Consider the following 17,862-nt stretch of genomic DNA (forward strand, 5'->3'; position numbering starts at 1 on the left):
TCCATAGCACAACCATCTTTACAGTATATTCAGTCCCTCAGTCTTTCTCTAACACTCTGTAATTTGGCCTCAAATCTTTCCACCAACAAGCCCTTGCTCAGCCCTGTTCTAAGATCATTTATGACCAAATCTGAAAATGCTTTGAGGATCAGGGATAATTCTGCAAAGTCATGGGGCTACCAAGACACAGTGTTCTGTGGTAGCTGCTAACATTCCTGAGCCTTTTGTAGTCCATCAATGGCCAGACGTCCAATGCATTATTCCAAAGGACTCCATGTGCCCACTCCACCCCCTATCTGTTGACGATCTAAAGTTGCCAATGCCAGTGGTGAAGTTTTGTTGAGATGGAGCAAATCCCAACATGCTAAGCACAAGGCAGGACTGAACCCTAAATGTGACACCTGTTTGTTCCCATGATGCATTCATTTCTGCCTGAGAAGGACTGGAACCCAGAACAATGCTGGTCTCTGCCTTGTGGACAGTGCTGCTGGAATGTGCTTCAGCCACCCTCAAAATGGAGTAATCAGGTTTGATCATGGAGTATTTTCATAAATAAGTTATGGACAAACGGTTTTATAATAATGATCAACTCTAATATTTTTCTTTACATTCTCTTCCATTACATTCACCATAAATTCATATTTTTATTAAGACTTACAATGTTTGCGTTCTATATTTAACTCTTTTTAACATTGTTTGCAGACCACTGTTATTAGATGGTAGGCAGCTTCCGCTTCTAATACTGAAGGACAGGCTGCAATTCTTTGTCAGTCTGAAATGAAAATAGACGTTTGAAGAAAGGATTAATGAGTATTTTGTTATTATATACTATGTGCATTTGACTTTAAGGAAATTGTACTGTGAGAGAAATACATCAAATGTGTGAGTTTTTACAAATAGATTCATTTCTTTATTATTTTAAGTGTAATTAAATACGCAACATCGAACTTTATTTTCATATATATGGCTTATAATTTCTATAAATAAGTTTGTCAGTGGGGCGGCACGGTGGCGCTGCTGCCTCGCAGTTAGGAGACCAGGGTTCGCGTCCCGGGTCCTCCCTGCGTGGAGTTTGCATGTTCTTCCCGTGTCTGCGTGGGTTTCCTCCGGCGCTCCGGTTTCCTCCCACAATCCAAAGACATGCAGGTTAGGTGGATTGGCGATTCTAAATTGGCCCTATTGTGTGCTGGGTGTGTTTGTGTGTGTCCTGCGGTGGGATGGCACCCTGCCCAGGATTGGTTCCTGCCTTGTGCCCTGGGATTGGCTCCAGCAGACCCCCGTGACCCTGTGTTCGGATTCAGCGGGTTAGAAAATGGATGGATGGAAGTTTGTCAGTATTAAGTAGTGTACAAACCTTTACACAAATGCAGCCTTTAAAATGTTTAGTCACATTTATGAAGTTGGCTATTTGTAATAAAATGTTAATTCATATTAAATTAACCTTATAAAAAATCATAAGGCTGTATTTTGCACATTAAAATGTCTATTGTAATGGTTTTCATCTGACAGCACCCCACGTTGTTAGCACTGCTTTTGTCAGTAGATGTGATTTTCATAGATATTGAGGTTTAATTAAAACAATTTGTTTTGCTTGATTTTTCATGTATTCAGTAAAACAATTATGTTGGTTATTATACAAAAAATGAGTTATCCTGCTGTGATACCTCTTGCAATAAACACAGCTGTTTAATTCTTTATTTTTCAATGTATCTTTTAAAACAGTCACTCTCATAAAGTCATTAAAAAACAGTCAGCAAGCTCAATCAAACAAAAAAAGGTGGAAGTACAGTACAAGGAATTTCATTCTATTTCAACCTTATAATGAACAATGGCTTAGTGTTTTTCACTGATTTTGGCCCCAGGTTTGACTGTTTAGTTCAAGTGCAGAATTGTTTAGTGAACAATTTATATGTGAAAGACAATGTGAAAGCTAGTAATTGACAAGCATTAATCCAACTTGGATCCTCTCAGGTACTGAGCTCTACGTAAGGCGCAGCAAAAAACAGGCACCATAGCCAACCGAGCTCAAGGAAGAACCTTTTATTGCCACTGCCTACTGGGACACTTGAGTGCTCTGCTTTGAGCCCCGTTATGTACAGTAGTGTGAGTTTATGTAGAAACACGTTTAAAGTGCTTGATATTTGTATTTGTATTTTTTAAACTGAAACTTTTCTTTTCTGAGTTGTGGAAAGTCTACCCTGGTAGTATCAAATGTAATGTGGAAACCAACCTTGCACAGGACTCTAGACCACTGCAGGACACATTCATGCTGGTCAGTCTATGGATGCTGATTAACCTAAAATGCTCATCTTTAGGGTGAGGGAGAAAACCCACGCAGAGACATGGAGAATGCATGGACACCACACAGGCAGTGTCCAGGCCTGGGATTTCTGGATCTGTGAGGCAGCATTACTGACCACCACACTTCCATGAATGAACCTGCTTAATCCAGCTCGCGGCTGAAATATTAGAACTATTACTTCTTAATTATGTGAATAAAGAATTAGTAGTTAAATTAATTATTTAGTGTTATTATTTAACCTTCTTTTCCTTATCAAGGCTGTTTCCACCAGATCTGTTTGCTATCAATAATATCATCAGAATGATCAATTCTTACTAGTCCAATAAGAATCTACAGAGTCTACTTTCAGGTTCATTAGGATTTTTATTAGCAATCTAATGACAATGTTCATGCAAATTAAGAACAAGAGCTTTGATTATCTTTGAGCAGACGCTGAAGTGCTTTTCATTGAACGCACAAGTGTGAATGAATGACCTATTGCTAATGATTGTACTTAATAGCATAGAACATGTGCATTTTCACTGTTGTTTCAGGGTAATCTAGGAAAAATTAATACATTCTCTCAAACTTCATTCCAAATATAAATAAATAAATAAAAATCCTCAGGCACCCATTTCAAAATACCTCACTTATTATTATTACTCTTTTAAATATTTCAATCGCCATCCCAGCATTAACACATAATAAACTCTGATTCTCAAACACCATCCCCATTACTGATAGCTTCTTTTGAAAAAGCTGTTGGCAATTCAATATCTTGTTTAATAAGGCAGATTACATTCAAACTTAGCTTGAAAAACATGTTTTATTAGATTTTATAACTTGCTAAAAAATAAGATTAAGATGTCAAACATTGAAGCATAAAAAATATTCATATTCATAAACGCCTAGCAGTTAAAATGTTATAAAAACTCATTCCTTCCTCAAATGAGGATCAACTGTCTAACTTAAAATATAGATATTGAAATTACTGGAAAAACGCTTAAGAGAAATTTCTAATTATTTATGTTTTCTGTTCTTAATGGCCTTAACTAATACTGGATGCAATCATCTTCTTCTTATAGCTATTTATTTTTTGCATAATTCCTGAAATATTTGTGTTGTTCACATTTAATTGTTTCACATTTTTACATATATTGCCGTTAACTATTTTATCTACTAAGATAAAGTAGCAGACAGCCTTTCTATCTATCTATCTATCTATCTATCTATCTATCTATCTATCTATCTATCTATCTATCTATCTATCTATCTATCTATCTATCTATCTATCTATCTATCTATCTATTCAAATTTACATTCTAAGGCTCATCTCCAATAATGGCCTTTTCTAACCTGTCAAAAAAGCAAACAGTTAATTCTTGAACTGTTAAAGTTTGACTTCTTCGTTTGTTTATGGTGGGTGAGGTGAAGTAGTATGTGTGAGTGTGGAGGGGTACATTTCCATAAAAAAGGAGCTGTTTTGAGGCACATTGTTGTTAGCTGTTTAAACAAAGGGCTATTAACAAAAGACTCTATTGGACAGAAGGAAAACTTGCCTCCTCCCACAAATCTCACTTCAGCCTTTAGCCCCAATTTAAAGTACAGCACCTGGACAGGGAAGGCTTTTCTTTATTCATTTGGTTCTTTTTTGCTTTTGAAACAGCACTGATTAGGATTACTTGTGAGAAGAAACCATTTATTATTAGGCATAGTCGTCCAGGAGAGGAAAAGATTATAGGTTTGCATGCAAGGAAATCTGAAGAACTTTGCAATGAAGAAAACTGAGTGACCAACTAACTTGCTTTTAACATTTGAAAAAAAAAAGTTTCTTCTTAGAGAGCAAAGTAAAGAATACTCAGAGAAGCTCTTGTAACGACAGTTCAGGTAATCTCATGTTGTATTCTTTTTTAACTGTATTCATAGAGTTAATAATACCAATGAAAAATTAATGATTTAGGAAAACAAAGGAGTAGCAAAAAGTTTCTTTTTATTTTTTGTACTGTTCTCCGAAGTGTTTTTTTTTTGGACAGAAAATGGTTTGCAGGATGTTCATTGTAGGGGTTATTGCACTGGCTGTTGCACACAGCATTCCAGTTGAAAGGTTCCAGCAGCTGGAATGGCAACGGCTGCTGGAAGAAGCTGAGGATTGCCCAAAATGCCAGGTCGAGTTGTGTCGACCTCCTGTGGGATGCCCAGCTGGGCTAGTGCGGGATCACTGTGGATGCTGCTGGGAGTGTGGAAATGCAGAGGGCCAACTCTGTGACCTTGATGCCTCAAGCAATTTCTATGGGAGATGTGGGGAAGATCTGGAGTGTGAGATCCAAGATGAAGATCTCTCTGCTGGAGAAGTCCCTGTTCCACAGTGTGTGTGCACCAACCAAGAGGTCATCTGTGGAACAGACGGGAAAACCTATGCGAACATCTGCAAGCTACGAGAAGCTAAAATCCAGCAGACAAAAAGAGAAAACCTGACAATTTCTCACAAAGGGCCCTGCAAAACAGGTGAGATATTATATATTATTTATAACATTTATATACAGTAATGTTGTAGTACTTATACTTATCCTAAGAAATATTTATGACAAGTCATTTTACTTAACAGTTGTTGTAATAAGAGTGAAAATTATGCTCAAATATTTGAAATACATTAGGTAGCCAAAGACATAGTGATGAGTTACTGAAATGTATGTATCATGTATAATGTGATTTAATAAAAGAGCAGTCCTTTATTATATGATCAGTTTTCATTCCCATATCTTGAATGGCTTAATGTGGTGAGCATTTCTGCCTCACTGGTTTTGATTTCCTCCCTGCCACAGTAGAGCTTGCATGTTCTACCCGAGTCTGTGTGGTCTGTCACTGGGTATGTTCATTTTCTCCTGTGGTATATGAATTTGCCTGGTGTAAGTGAGCTTTCTTGTGTACATTAACCAGCAAGGTTAATTATAGTAGTATTGTGTTTAGGGGAAATAGTATACAGTACTGTGTTTTTTATTTCTTATCACTTATTTACACCTTCAAATAGAGTATGCCTTGTGTGAATAATACAAAGTGGAAACTCTGCTGTTCATCCATCCCTTTTTTTTAACCTACTTAACCTAAATTAGAGGGTTGTAGGGAGCTGGAGACTATCCCAGCAACATTGCAAGCAAGGCAGCAACTGAGCCTGTATGCGCCAATTATTCACAGTTAAAGCTTATCAATGGGTGTCTGTTTTCTGTGAAAAGTGTTTACTTGGTTATTAGTTGAAATTACCATTTGTAAACTACATGAATGCAAATTGTTAGACCTAATTCTATAACATTTGTGGTAACTGAACATTACAAACATTCAGATTTATAGTGGTAGGTGTTTTTTCAGTATATACCTGAAAAGTAAAAAAAAAATATGCTTCGGTAAGTAATATTCAAAAGTTAAGTTTACTTATGTGCCACACAAATAAGAAGATCCAGTTGAATTTCTTGTCCCTTTTGAGCTTCCACATACGTTTCAGGATTTTGTATTTCATTCTTTACCACAAATAATTGAATGAAAGTGTCATCAAGCTTTATATTACCTATACACCTTTGCTGATGTTACTGCCACTTGCATACTTCAAGAATTCTAAGGGAAAAAAGGATTTGGTAAAGAAAACAGCTTTTGCATGCCTATTTGTGTACATTAAGAAAAACATAATTAGTTAAATGCATAAGCATCACATCCTTATACAAATACAAAATCAACTGCAAATCTTTGCAATGTAATACTGTATAGCACAAAAGTATTATGCAAAATTGCTTTCTGATTAAAATTAGGTAAAAGAAAACACTATAAATTTAATAATTCATGATTACAAAAGTAATAATTCTTCAACCCAAATGCACATAACATAGATAGATAGATAGATAGATAGATAGATAGATAGATAGATAGATAGATAGATAGATAGATGTGGCTAAAAGAGTAAATTGAAATTCTTTTTAAAAACCATTGAATATACCAAGACAAACAATACATTTATGAAAATAAAAATCAAGCAAGAATTAATCAGTTGCACCCAATATTCAAGCAGAGAAGAAGCAGAGAAAATTTTGTACTACAGTGTGTTCTACTGATTTGCTTGCTATACATTTTAACTTTAAGTCTTTTAGCCCCATAAACACTAAATTGTCACTAATGACAGAAAAAAATCTAATTAGTAGTTTGCTAGCATGAGACTGGTTTAACACTACGTGAGTTTCTAGCCTGCTGATCAATGGATTACAAACCCTGCTGGGTCTCAGGGTGTGACACTACTGTGTAGCTGTAAATGACCTGAATGATTAGCCTTGTAGACAGAGATGATAGAAAAATGTATCTGTGATGAGTTGAGATAAACTACCCCACATGAATCTCCATGTGAAACTTTACATATGAACAACTCAGATTGCTCTCGACACCTCAGAGAATGTAACAAATGAAAGCCCTTTGAAAGCAATAGTCCTTACAAGAGTGCGAGATTACAACAACCCTGCTTGATTTCACAGATGTTAAGAAGGATTCTGTGTGTTGTGAAATTAGCACCATTTTACCCAGCACTCTCTTACAAACAATATTTGTATAGCACCTTCACAAAGCCAGAGTCAACACAAGGCATGACAAGGAACCAAGCGTTCACAATAGGCATTTATTACTGAATCATGCTGTGTTCAAATAAATAATTCAAAAAGTGAAAAGATAACAGAAAACAAATAAAACTAAATTGAACTGTGAAGAGCAGTGGACTAAGTAATAGATTTCTAAAAAAATTCTATTATTATGGAAATAATCTTAATATAAAAGGTTGAGTTGCTAAAGAAAAGAAAGGAAGAAAAGAAAGAAACTGTAAAATACAGAATGGAACAATAACATAAATGGGGATTTGTGGAAAGATTTCAAACGTCTATTTTAAAAAAGAAACACATATATTTAACAAAAAGCAATGAATATATTCAGCACCAGAATTCTGCAAATAACCTGTTTAAAGAGTTTAAAGGGAAAGAGTCAATCCATTCATTTACTGGCCTGCTGATTCCAATTCTGGACAAACCCCAGCAGCATTGGGCACAAGGCAGCGACCCACATTGGACAGGTGTCACTTCATCACAGGGCACACTCATGCAAAGACACCATCAAGGCACACAACTCTGTGATGTGGAATGAAATCATGCCACTGAATGGATGGATACACATAAATAATAACAAAATGTTAAAATGCCAGCTTTGTGATTGAAGCTTTAAAGTGCAAAAAACGGATACTGATACATTCTCATACTCACTCAGTCGAGTTGCAATGTGAACTCACCAGGCTGTTGTCAAGTGATGTGCTGCAAAGGTTTAATGGAAGGTTAGTTGTGATGAAGGGGATGGTGGCTAGGCTTAACTGGTCAAATAATATACGGTAGTAGTGTAACATACAATTACAGCATTAATACAACAAATGAGAATGTAATCTAAAAGCATCATAAAATCTAATAATGCTGAAACAATAACTAGCAGAGTGTATTGGATCTGCTAAAATTCAATAGAATACCAACTGCTAAGAAATAGGAACAAATTTTGATTCATCATGCAGTACCATGAGCCTTAAACAGAAATGTCATGTTTCATCACAATAATGACCCCAAACACACTGCTTACACGCTTATTACCAAATTAGACAGGAAGACTCCTGATGGAACAGGAGTTGTGGATGGGTGAAACAAAAGATTCTTAGCCCTTGCAAACTGTTGCAGTGTCAGTCAGGTTGCCCTCTTTGTTTTTCTAGCGTAGAAAACAAATAGGTACTTGATGGTACTGAAATAAACAAAAATCGCCTCTATGGCTGTCAAAAACAGTCTAGGGAATGTCTGTCTTTCTAAAAGGTTTGATTCCAAATGAAATGCTGACATCTGGGGTGCGTCCTCCTGTTTACTTCTGGTTCCACGTAGCTAGTTACCCTTTTCCCTGGGTCGAAGAAAGAATGAGAGAGACAAGTCTGTCAGCGGCAGCACCCTCTGTTGCTCCAGTGGGGTATTACATATGTACCTGTGATGAGCTTTGGAGGTGTCCCTCAGACACAAAAGCATGAGAAACATTAACAGGATTAGGCTGGCCGTCAAAAAGATATGGGGGATAACTGGAATAGGGTGATGAACAAAATGCAGTCCAAGTGAAAAGAAGATGGGACATCCTTCTGCTTGGAAGGAGACTACTTGACAAAATTATATAGCAGTGCACTTAGGTGAAGTGCCACAGTTTTGCATTTCAGAGGAACCCATCTGAAATACTGACTTAAGACTTGGTAGTTTTATTGTGATAGTGTTTATTTATATTTTTCTAGTGTTACATTATGCACTTACTGTACAGATAATGACTTTAAAAAATAATTTTCTTCTGTGTCCTGAGACGCTTGTTCAAGACTGTATATATTTTACCCATAAACCCATTTTTAAAAATGGATTTTACTTTTAAATGATTATTAGGAGATGCTGGAAAGTCTGACAGCAACAGGCAGAAGGCAGGAATCAAACCTATTTGGCAATAACCAAGTACACTCACACTCAATTCACACACATCAATTAATCTAACACATATATTGGGAATATCAGAAGTACCCAGAGTATCAGAAGAATTAGCAGACAGTTTCAAACAGTTTCCAGGAGCTGAGAGGTGGCCATAATAACTAATCTCACAGTCTGTGATTCCGATATAGTCCGTAAATTGTAAAGTACAACTGAGTTGCATTTGAGTCTGAGCATGTAATGAGCCAATATCTTGTGTAAAAAATGGAGAGGTTGTGTGTTCTAAATATACGCAAACAAGTAAAAATGAATACCAATTAAAACGTTCACTAAAATGTTGCATGCTAGTGTTTGTTAGATTTATGAGGACCCTGCATATTTTGTGTCTTTGCAAACTAAGAAATTGTTAGAGCTTAGTTGCATAAAAAACTGTTGACCTAAATAGAAGACATAAATGCACAACAATAGACAGCTATTGATATATCCAGAAGTTAACAATGGCTTCAAAATCTGACCCTAGTTCAAAAAGCCATTAATATAAAGTGCATTAGCACAACAATTGCTAATATATCATCCACAACGTCAGACGCTTACAGATTCTCAGTTGTGAAAATAAGCTGAAAGAACTGACACGGTGACCCCAAACACCACTGAAAGACTGTCCACACTTGCATGTGACTGCTAATTGCCCCATTGCTTTTATTCTGTTCTAGGTGACAGCCATCTTGACTTCTACTTTCAACTGTTAAGAGTTGGGCCTAAATACTTTGCATTACAGATTATGCTTAACTTTTAGATTTTATTATTCTGTCTTCCGCAGATGTTTACACGGCTTTGTGTGTGCACAAGTATTATAATATTCTTTTACTTGTTATATAAAGGCTGTAAACCTGTATAGAAAACTGCAACCTTTCTTACATTAAGCTGAAAAATATATGGCTTGATTTATTTGGTTATGCTGCAAACATTGATTATTTAAACATTCATTGACAAACTGCAATATGCAGTATTTGCAATTATATCGTAAAAAATGAGATTATATACACTGATCACTGATTAGTGATCGTACTGTTACATGCTGAATTATAACTAAACCTTGTTTTGACTGTGCATTTTATTCCAAATTGATCTTACAACCCACATTAAGTTAAATATGACAGCTGGAATTAAAAATACCACAGTTCAGTGTCATGATAACATGGATAATAAAGCTGTGTTTTACACATCCACATTTGTAGCCTTAATTACATTAAAGCACTTAAAGGGAAAGGAGCTATATAAATAAAATGCATTATTATTATTATTATTAATATGGGACAGAGTGGTGGCTTTGTGGCTAAGGATCTCCACTAATATCTAGAAAATTGCCAGTTCAAATCCCATTACTGCCAGAAGGAATCCTACTGCATTAGGCCATTGAACAAGGCCCTTATCCTGAATATGCTCCTGGGTTGCTGTACAATGTCTGACCCTGCACTCTGACTCCCTTAAGGTCATGCAAAAAGGTAATTTCCCCTTGGGGATTAATAAAGTATATCAAGACAAAAGTTATTATCATTGCAGTAATGCTCATACATTACAAATTTATATACAGTACTTCTAATACAGCACCTATATATATATTTGGATCTTAGCCTACAATAGACTGGCACCCTGTCCAGGAGTTGTTCCTACCCAGTGCTCAATGATTGCTGGGGTAGGCTTCAGCTGCCCTGCGACCCAGTCCTGGACAAGTGTGTTAAGAAGATGGATGGATGGGCATTTGAATCTAAATATCTGTTTGACCAGAATATACTAAACTTGTACATTTGGCTTAAACTCCTTGTATACACTGCGTTATTAAAATAACATTATTAACTTACAGCAGAGCACATCTCATTTTAATTTACCTACATGTGATCTCAGCAACAAAAACATGCTTCACTTGTTCCTTTATAATTGTATGTGTTTGGCTTTAAAGTTGATGAGTGACAGACATAAAGAGAGAGACAGAGAGAGTGAGAGACCCTCATTGACATGGCGGCATCAGCCTGTTGGACAGGTAGCTGCCACCAAGGGCCATCAGACCCTGTCAGGTGTTCATGGAGTTCACTAATGCAAAAAAAAAGAGTTTTCAGAGGAATGAGTGAAAGCATACAATGTCATCCTAGGATGTTAGAAGATAGGCGGCCCAGCAAATGCCATGGTAGAGAATGCAAGAGGCAAGATGATTGAAAAAAAAAATTCCTGACCATTAAAGATCCACAACATAGTCGAAGACTGGATGAACGGGGACTGTGTTGAAATTTTAAGATGTCAGGAAGTGGGATAGATGCCTTGAAGATTTGGATCTTTAAACTTGTCTGAAAACTCAAACTAAACTTTGAGCTTTAGTCTGCTGTGGCGTTACCCAAGGTTGCCCCTGATTGCAGAGGAGACTTTTAAGACAGAAATTCACTCTTTAGGCATAAATGGGAACCATATGTCAGAGGTCATTTTGAATGCAGTATCAGAATTAGAATTTGGAAAAAAGTGTCATATGCGGGTAGAAGACATGTAAGGTGTATGTGAGAGTGAGAAAGAGAGAGACACATAGTAGAAAGCAGTTACGCGGTATGTATAAGCAGGCTTAGTGATGCTGCATGGTTTTATCTTTAGTTTTCCTGTGCTAAGTTTGTGTTATACAGTGTTTGCATTTGTATTTGTATATATATTGTAAAATAGGGCACAAGCAAAGAAAAAGAGTTGAGGCACCACCTTGGTCACCCTGTATAACTGAGTTTGCAAAATAAAGGAAACATGCAGTAAATGTGGAGTAGTCCTTTCAGACAAACAAAATGGCCAATTATGATTTCAAATGACAGAAAGGGGAGGGGCCAGGTGGGATGGACACTGAAGTGACGTCAGAGATGGAGTCGCTGTCAATCGTCTGTTCTGCAGAGGGAGGAGAAGAGAAGGCATTAGAACATAGTGCCAATCCCTGGTCTAGCTGGTAACTGTCATCGCCATTATATATATATATTATATATTATTATACTATATTATATATATATAATTAGCATTAGGGCTGCTGCCTCAATGATCTGCTAGACTGGATATGAATCCTAAACTGGTCATAGTATATGTGGGGCTTACACATTGTTTCTGTGTCTGCAGAGCTTTCCTATCAAGGACTCTACATGCAGGTTAGGTTAATTGACAAATCTATGTTGGCATTTCATAATTTTGGGTGGATGTGTCATTGCTCTGCAATGGACTGCCACCGTATCCAGAATTGGATTGGCACTATTTCCAGGGTTGGTTCCTAGTTTCCTTCTGATGCTGTCACTGAAGACTCTGACTATTGGGGAAAATAGATTAATGAATTTCTGCAGAAAACACACTGCTTAGAAATATGAAATAGAAGTAAAGATATGCTTTAAGTGGTAGCATTAATACACAGTGTCTCCCCCTGGTCTGGCAAGTAATTACCATCACCAAAGCCCTTAAATTGTCTCCCATACGCATGTGCGTGACAATGCATATATAAAGTATTGTGAAATGATTAGACTCGGCACACTTAAAAAGGTTTGGGGCAGCCACCCATATAATATCTCTGGCTGCAATGGGTTTTGAAAATTAGCACAGATGTGTCTATGATGGAGTCCAAAACAAGACTGAATAACTGTTGTTAAGATGGTGGCTTTAAATGCCAAGACCGGAAGTGATGTAACGGAACCAGCAGTGACGTGTTACTGGGCACCAGAATCGGAAGTGATGTGCTTCTGGGCGCTGGAACCAAAAGTGACGTCTTCAGGGATGAATCAGACAGGTTAACATACGAAGGTTTAGTGCACCCCGCCACCCCCTAGCCTGGTGTGGAATTAACCTCACTTGCTCCATACAGCTTCCTCCTACTTGAATGTGTGTAACAGTATATACAGTATATTATATCAATATGTGTGTGTGACATCTTGGGTGAGGGTGGAAGGAAAGGAGTGAATTGTGCAACCAGATTGGAGGTGGTTCCTGGTCCAGGAAAACATCTTCATATTTAGTCATTTTAGCCATAGCTTTCTTAGTGCCATTTGACCTATCAAATCTGTTCTCTTCTTCTCTCCATATTTGAAAATCACATTTGCTTACTACAACCACTGTTAATTTATGCTTAAATCAGTTGTCCGGTGAGGTGCCTATCATGCAAGCTATTGACTCTCAGAAAGTTGTCTTTTGATTTTATTGAGGCTTTGGGTCTTCCAGACCTGTTCCTCTTAAGTGTTCTTTGGTTTCCAAGTTCCTTTTGAAGTTGCAGGAAACTGCTCTCATTGACAATTTGGCTTTCTTTGCAATTTTTCAAAAGGAAAGAATTACACATTTAAGAGGTTTAATGGTCTGTCTGTCACTGTGAATTGCTTTTTCCTTGCCATTATGATAGTAATATATGGGGCAATATTGCCAAAATAATGTTTCAGAGGGTACAGAAACACAGTTTGTTCCAGCACTACATTTTTACAGAGAGAGGTTTTGTAAGTAATCAGCAAATGTTGGGATACATGTAAGAATTGTTTGGATCAGCTTTGAAGACTTAATTAACTTCTATGCTGCCGAAAAGTTCTAAGTTGTTAACCTATTGTTTGTTCTCCAAAAAGGTCTTTTTGTATAACTCTGGGAATTGCATAATTGTTTAGTTTTTGGATGTTCATTCTGGATGTTTACCACTTATATTTGTTTGATTTCAAGTTATTCAATGGATAACTGGATAAATGAAAATGATGTAAAACTTTTGACCGGTAGTGTATATAAACAGCAGTGTTCCATTTTTGTGTACTGAACCTCATTGCTGTCACCTATTGGCATGCCAGATATGTTGAAATATCTTTCATCCCCATTGACATTCTCCTCTTTCTTTATTCCTGGAGTAACTACTTCCATGGAATTCTCTTTGAATGTAGTAAGGCAGCTTCCTTTTTCTTTCCTGGCACAATGACAAACATCTTCACCCTCAGAGCCTACTTTTTCTCCATTGTCATAAGGCCCTGCCATTGTTCTGAACTAACACTATACCCTTCAGTCCTTGACTCAGCCAGACATCCCACTATAATATATACACTCATATATAACATACAGTGAAACATGATTTTATGGTGTTCATGTGGATTTGATATGACACACAGTGCTTGCACCTGACAAGAAGACCACTGTTAGCATAAGTGTGAGCAGTGAGGTCATTAATTGTGACAATCCATTGAAAGCTAATAATAAAATTGTTCTAGACTTCTATAATCCTTATATAGTTACAGCTTCATTTAAAATACACAAATCATTCAAAACCCTTGAAAGGTGGTGCCAGGATAACTAATTCTCTTTCAATATCAATAAAACCCAAGAGATGTTTGTGGAGTATATGAAGCAGAGGAGAATTGTCTATGCTCCCTTGTACATTCATGGTATGAAAGTAGAAAGGGTGAATTGCTTCAAGTTTCTTGGCACATGTATTACAGGTAATTTGACTTGGTCTTTGCACACACAAAAAACGATCAGGACTACAAGCCAGCATCTCAGTTTCCTTAAAGAAATTTGTCTATAAACCAGGTGTGGCTGATGGCTGGGACCCTTGCACAGCCAGGACGCCTCCACGCTGGAAGTACCGGGGGAGCCATCCTATTCAGAGTGTTACCTTCCCCGGACTGCTAGATGGCAGCCCCCCTGGGTTGCAGAGGTGCTTCGGACTCCCGCAGGGCTTCATTGGCGTTGGAGTTGGTTACAGTCCTGTTGGGATCTGAGGGTGCCGCCAGGGGGTGCTGCAACAGCTGCTGAGCTCTCTTGAGTGGGTTTTCCGTCACACCTGAAAGTGCTGCCAGAAGTAGGTCAACAGCACCTGGATCGCTTCCAGAACGTTATAAAACTAGCCAGCTGTCGTTACTCTGGGAGGCAGATTTAGGTGGAGGAGGGTAAAGCTTGCTGAGAAGAAGTGGAGGAGAAAAGAAAAGGACTGAGAGATAAAGAGAAAATAAGAAAGTAAAGTGTGTGATTGGGCTGTTGGGGACACTGTATATAAATAAATTCACATGTGTTTTTTGGACTTGTGTCTCTAGCGTCTGTCTATGTCGGGTTAGAGCATTATAGCGACCATCTGTCTTCCCCATGGGATACTCTTACAAACTTTTACAGTTACACTGTAAAGCACATTCTGTCCATCTACATTACATAAGGTTTGACAGCTGCTTGCTTCAGGACCACAAAGGCCCGTCAAAGGGTGGTAAGGACTGTGGAACGCATTACTGGTAGAGAGATGTCAGCTAAACAGCACATTTACCAGACATGCTGCCAAAGGAAGGCTCTGAGGATCATTAATGACTTCAGCCACCCAGCATACAATCCGTTTAACCTGGTAGGCGCTTCTTTTAGCCGGAGGTTATCAGGCTCCTCAGTAACACTGAATACATGACTTGCTGTTATTTAACTACCTGCATTCACTTTTCAGGGTATTGTCTGTGCAATACTTGTACTTATTCTAACTGTCAAATAATAGCTGTCTTATGCAATTTTCTTAATGCAGTATTTTACACATGGCAGTAACTGTGTAAGATTTATGGTTACTGTACCATATTGGTTTAATTTGATTTAATCATTTACTTATTATTTACTCACTCTACTAGTATTTATAAAACTTCTCATATATTACAATTGTATTTTGCCATTTAATGTCTATTATCTCTGTCCCATGTTAATATTCCTATGCATGTTTAATAGCTGACTGAGATTAGTTTCAAAACATTTCATTGCCCATTGTGGCTTAATGTTATTCTGTGCATATGACCATAAAGAACCTTGATCTTTTAACCAAAAATGATGGCCAGGATATGAAAATATATTTAATATTAAGCAAAAGGTAGTATGTTTCAATATGGTAGATTGGTAGATGTGTGAGAAGGTGATACAAAATAATAATTAGCCAGACAGGATATAAATGTTCTGAATTTATTCCATCAAGGGGATCAAGAGGATTCTCTAATAAAGAGTGTCTCCATGTTAACTACTTATGATCAGATACAATAAACAAGAAACAAATGAAGACCACTCCGTCCATTGGGCATCTTTACTTAGCCAACAGCTTTGTTGTGCCAGTCATGTATATATATATATATATATATATATATATATATATATATATATATATATATATATATATATATATATCATATTTAATTATATTGCTCTAAAACAGTTTGCTCTGGAATCTCACAACCCCTTTGCCTGAGTTCCATCTTCAGAATTCTTTTCTTTACTGTTCGTCACTTACCTTGACTTTGCTGCATTAAACTTATCCAAGGGCCTAAACATGTTTAATTTATGTTTAATTTATGACGTGTAATAGACAATATTTTCTCACGCATATGGGACACTGAAGCAAGCTACGAATCTCATTGGGTAACCAATGACTAATAAGCCACAATGAATATAGAACTGCACATTTTAAAAACACTTTCATACTCAGTGTTACACAACCTCTTTTCAAAGTTACCATTCCATTTATTTTAATCTACACAAATCTTGGCTTACAATGGCCCACATAATGTAATGTAATCGAATATTTGGCAACTTCTAGCCAGTATTTCACTCAGTTCTGACAAATAACTTTCCAAGTAATTTGAATTGGTAGTGGCTTGGTCTGCTGATGAAATGGTAAAAGTCTTAAATTCATAATAAATTTATTCAGACATGACTTTGTCCTTGAGCATGGGAAAGGCGCTATATAAATAAAATGTATTATTATTATTATTATTGTCTTTAGGCCATTAGACTACTTTATATTTGGCATGACGATAATTACTAGAATCCTTAAAGATGAACAAAGTCAACATTTCATTGGTGATCTTTTACTAACATTTTGCTGTGAAAGCATTAAGTATTTACCCTTAAACCTTGTTTTGAATGTGATATCCTGACCTTGCTGAATGTCTTTCCCAGATAGCACTGTCAATTTTCACAAAAAAAAACTATTGAAGGCAAATCATTTCAGTAGTTTTGGAAATGTTTGTTCACGTTTGTGCAAATACATTCTAGGATCATTTTTTTAAACATGAGAAAGGATGGTTTTAGCCATACTATACATACAATAGAAGGCACACTGAATTCAAACTACCATTCTATATTCTTTGTTAATATGCTGTGCATCAGAGGACTGGTAAAGTTATTTAGTTTTCTTCTCCCAAAACCAGAACTTAAACCGACATCAGACACATCCAGCAAATGATTAAACACTCAAATAATAAATCCACATAACATCAATGAAGAGATAGCAGCCTCGTCTAAATGTGATGTTAAGAGCTGCACATATTTGACTACTGGCTTTGAGTCGCTCTTGAATAGGTTAAACAAATCTCAAGTACCTGACATAATGCTTTAAAAAGCTTCTTTCAAAATGATATTATCACAAAAAGAGGAAAAATAAAATTTTGTAGCCAAGCGAAAACATTTTACATAAATAAAAGAGCTTGTTGAGGAAGCTCTTCTGATGCAGCAGACAAAACAGTCTGGCATTGCACTATTTAATGGAGCACTAACCTGCATTTTTATGACAGCATGTCAAACAAGATAAGATCCTGTGCTTATCCTGTCCCACTTGTCCTATTATTGAACTTAAACACTCTTTCGTTTCATCTGTTTTAACTTTGGTTTAATGAAAGAAAAGAGAATATTGTGTTTTTTTTTTTAAATAGAAAGTTAATTTAGAATGGCATAATTCAGAAGTGTTGAACTAAGTGAGGAACCCTTCTGTGAGCCAACCAAACCCTGACATAACAACACATTCAGTGAGAATAAGAACATGAAAACAAAGACAAGCTCTTTTCAACATAAGACATTAGTTCATAAGTGAGATGGGGAGAAGTGACACCGAAAAACAATTCCTGAAAGAGTATTGGGAAGTGACATTACAGAGCAGACATAGTACTTGAAATAGAGTGAAGGGAATTCTGCATAACATAAGAATGTAAGAAATACTACAAATTAGCTACTTGCTATCTTATAATTCCTCCATCCATCTATCCATCCATCCATCCATCCATCCATTATCAAACCCGCTATATCCTAACTACAGGGTCACGGGGGTCCGCT

General features: G+C 36.8%; 1 protein-coding gene across 1 annotated transcript in view; it reads left to right on the forward strand.

The window, feature by feature from the left end:
- The first annotated feature begins 3,874 nt into the window (after positions 1–3,874).
- kazald2 (Kazal-type serine peptidase inhibitor domain 2) overlaps positions 3,875–17,862 on the forward strand; it is a 29,848-nt gene continuing 15,860 nt past the window's right edge. Inside the window, exon 1 of the mRNA XM_039751854.1 lies at positions 3,875–4,786. Coding sequence (XP_039607788.1) covers positions 4,318–4,786 — 469 coding nt within the window. The 5' untranslated portion in view covers positions 3,875–4,317. The remainder of the gene's footprint in view (positions 4,787–17,862) is intronic.

The sequence above is a fragment of the Polypterus senegalus genome, chromosome 4, assembly GCF_016835505.1.
Source record: "Polypterus senegalus isolate Bchr_013 chromosome 4, ASM1683550v1, whole genome shotgun sequence".
Lineage (NCBI taxonomy): Eukaryota > Metazoa > Chordata > Cladistia > Polypteriformes > Polypteridae > Polypterus > Polypterus senegalus.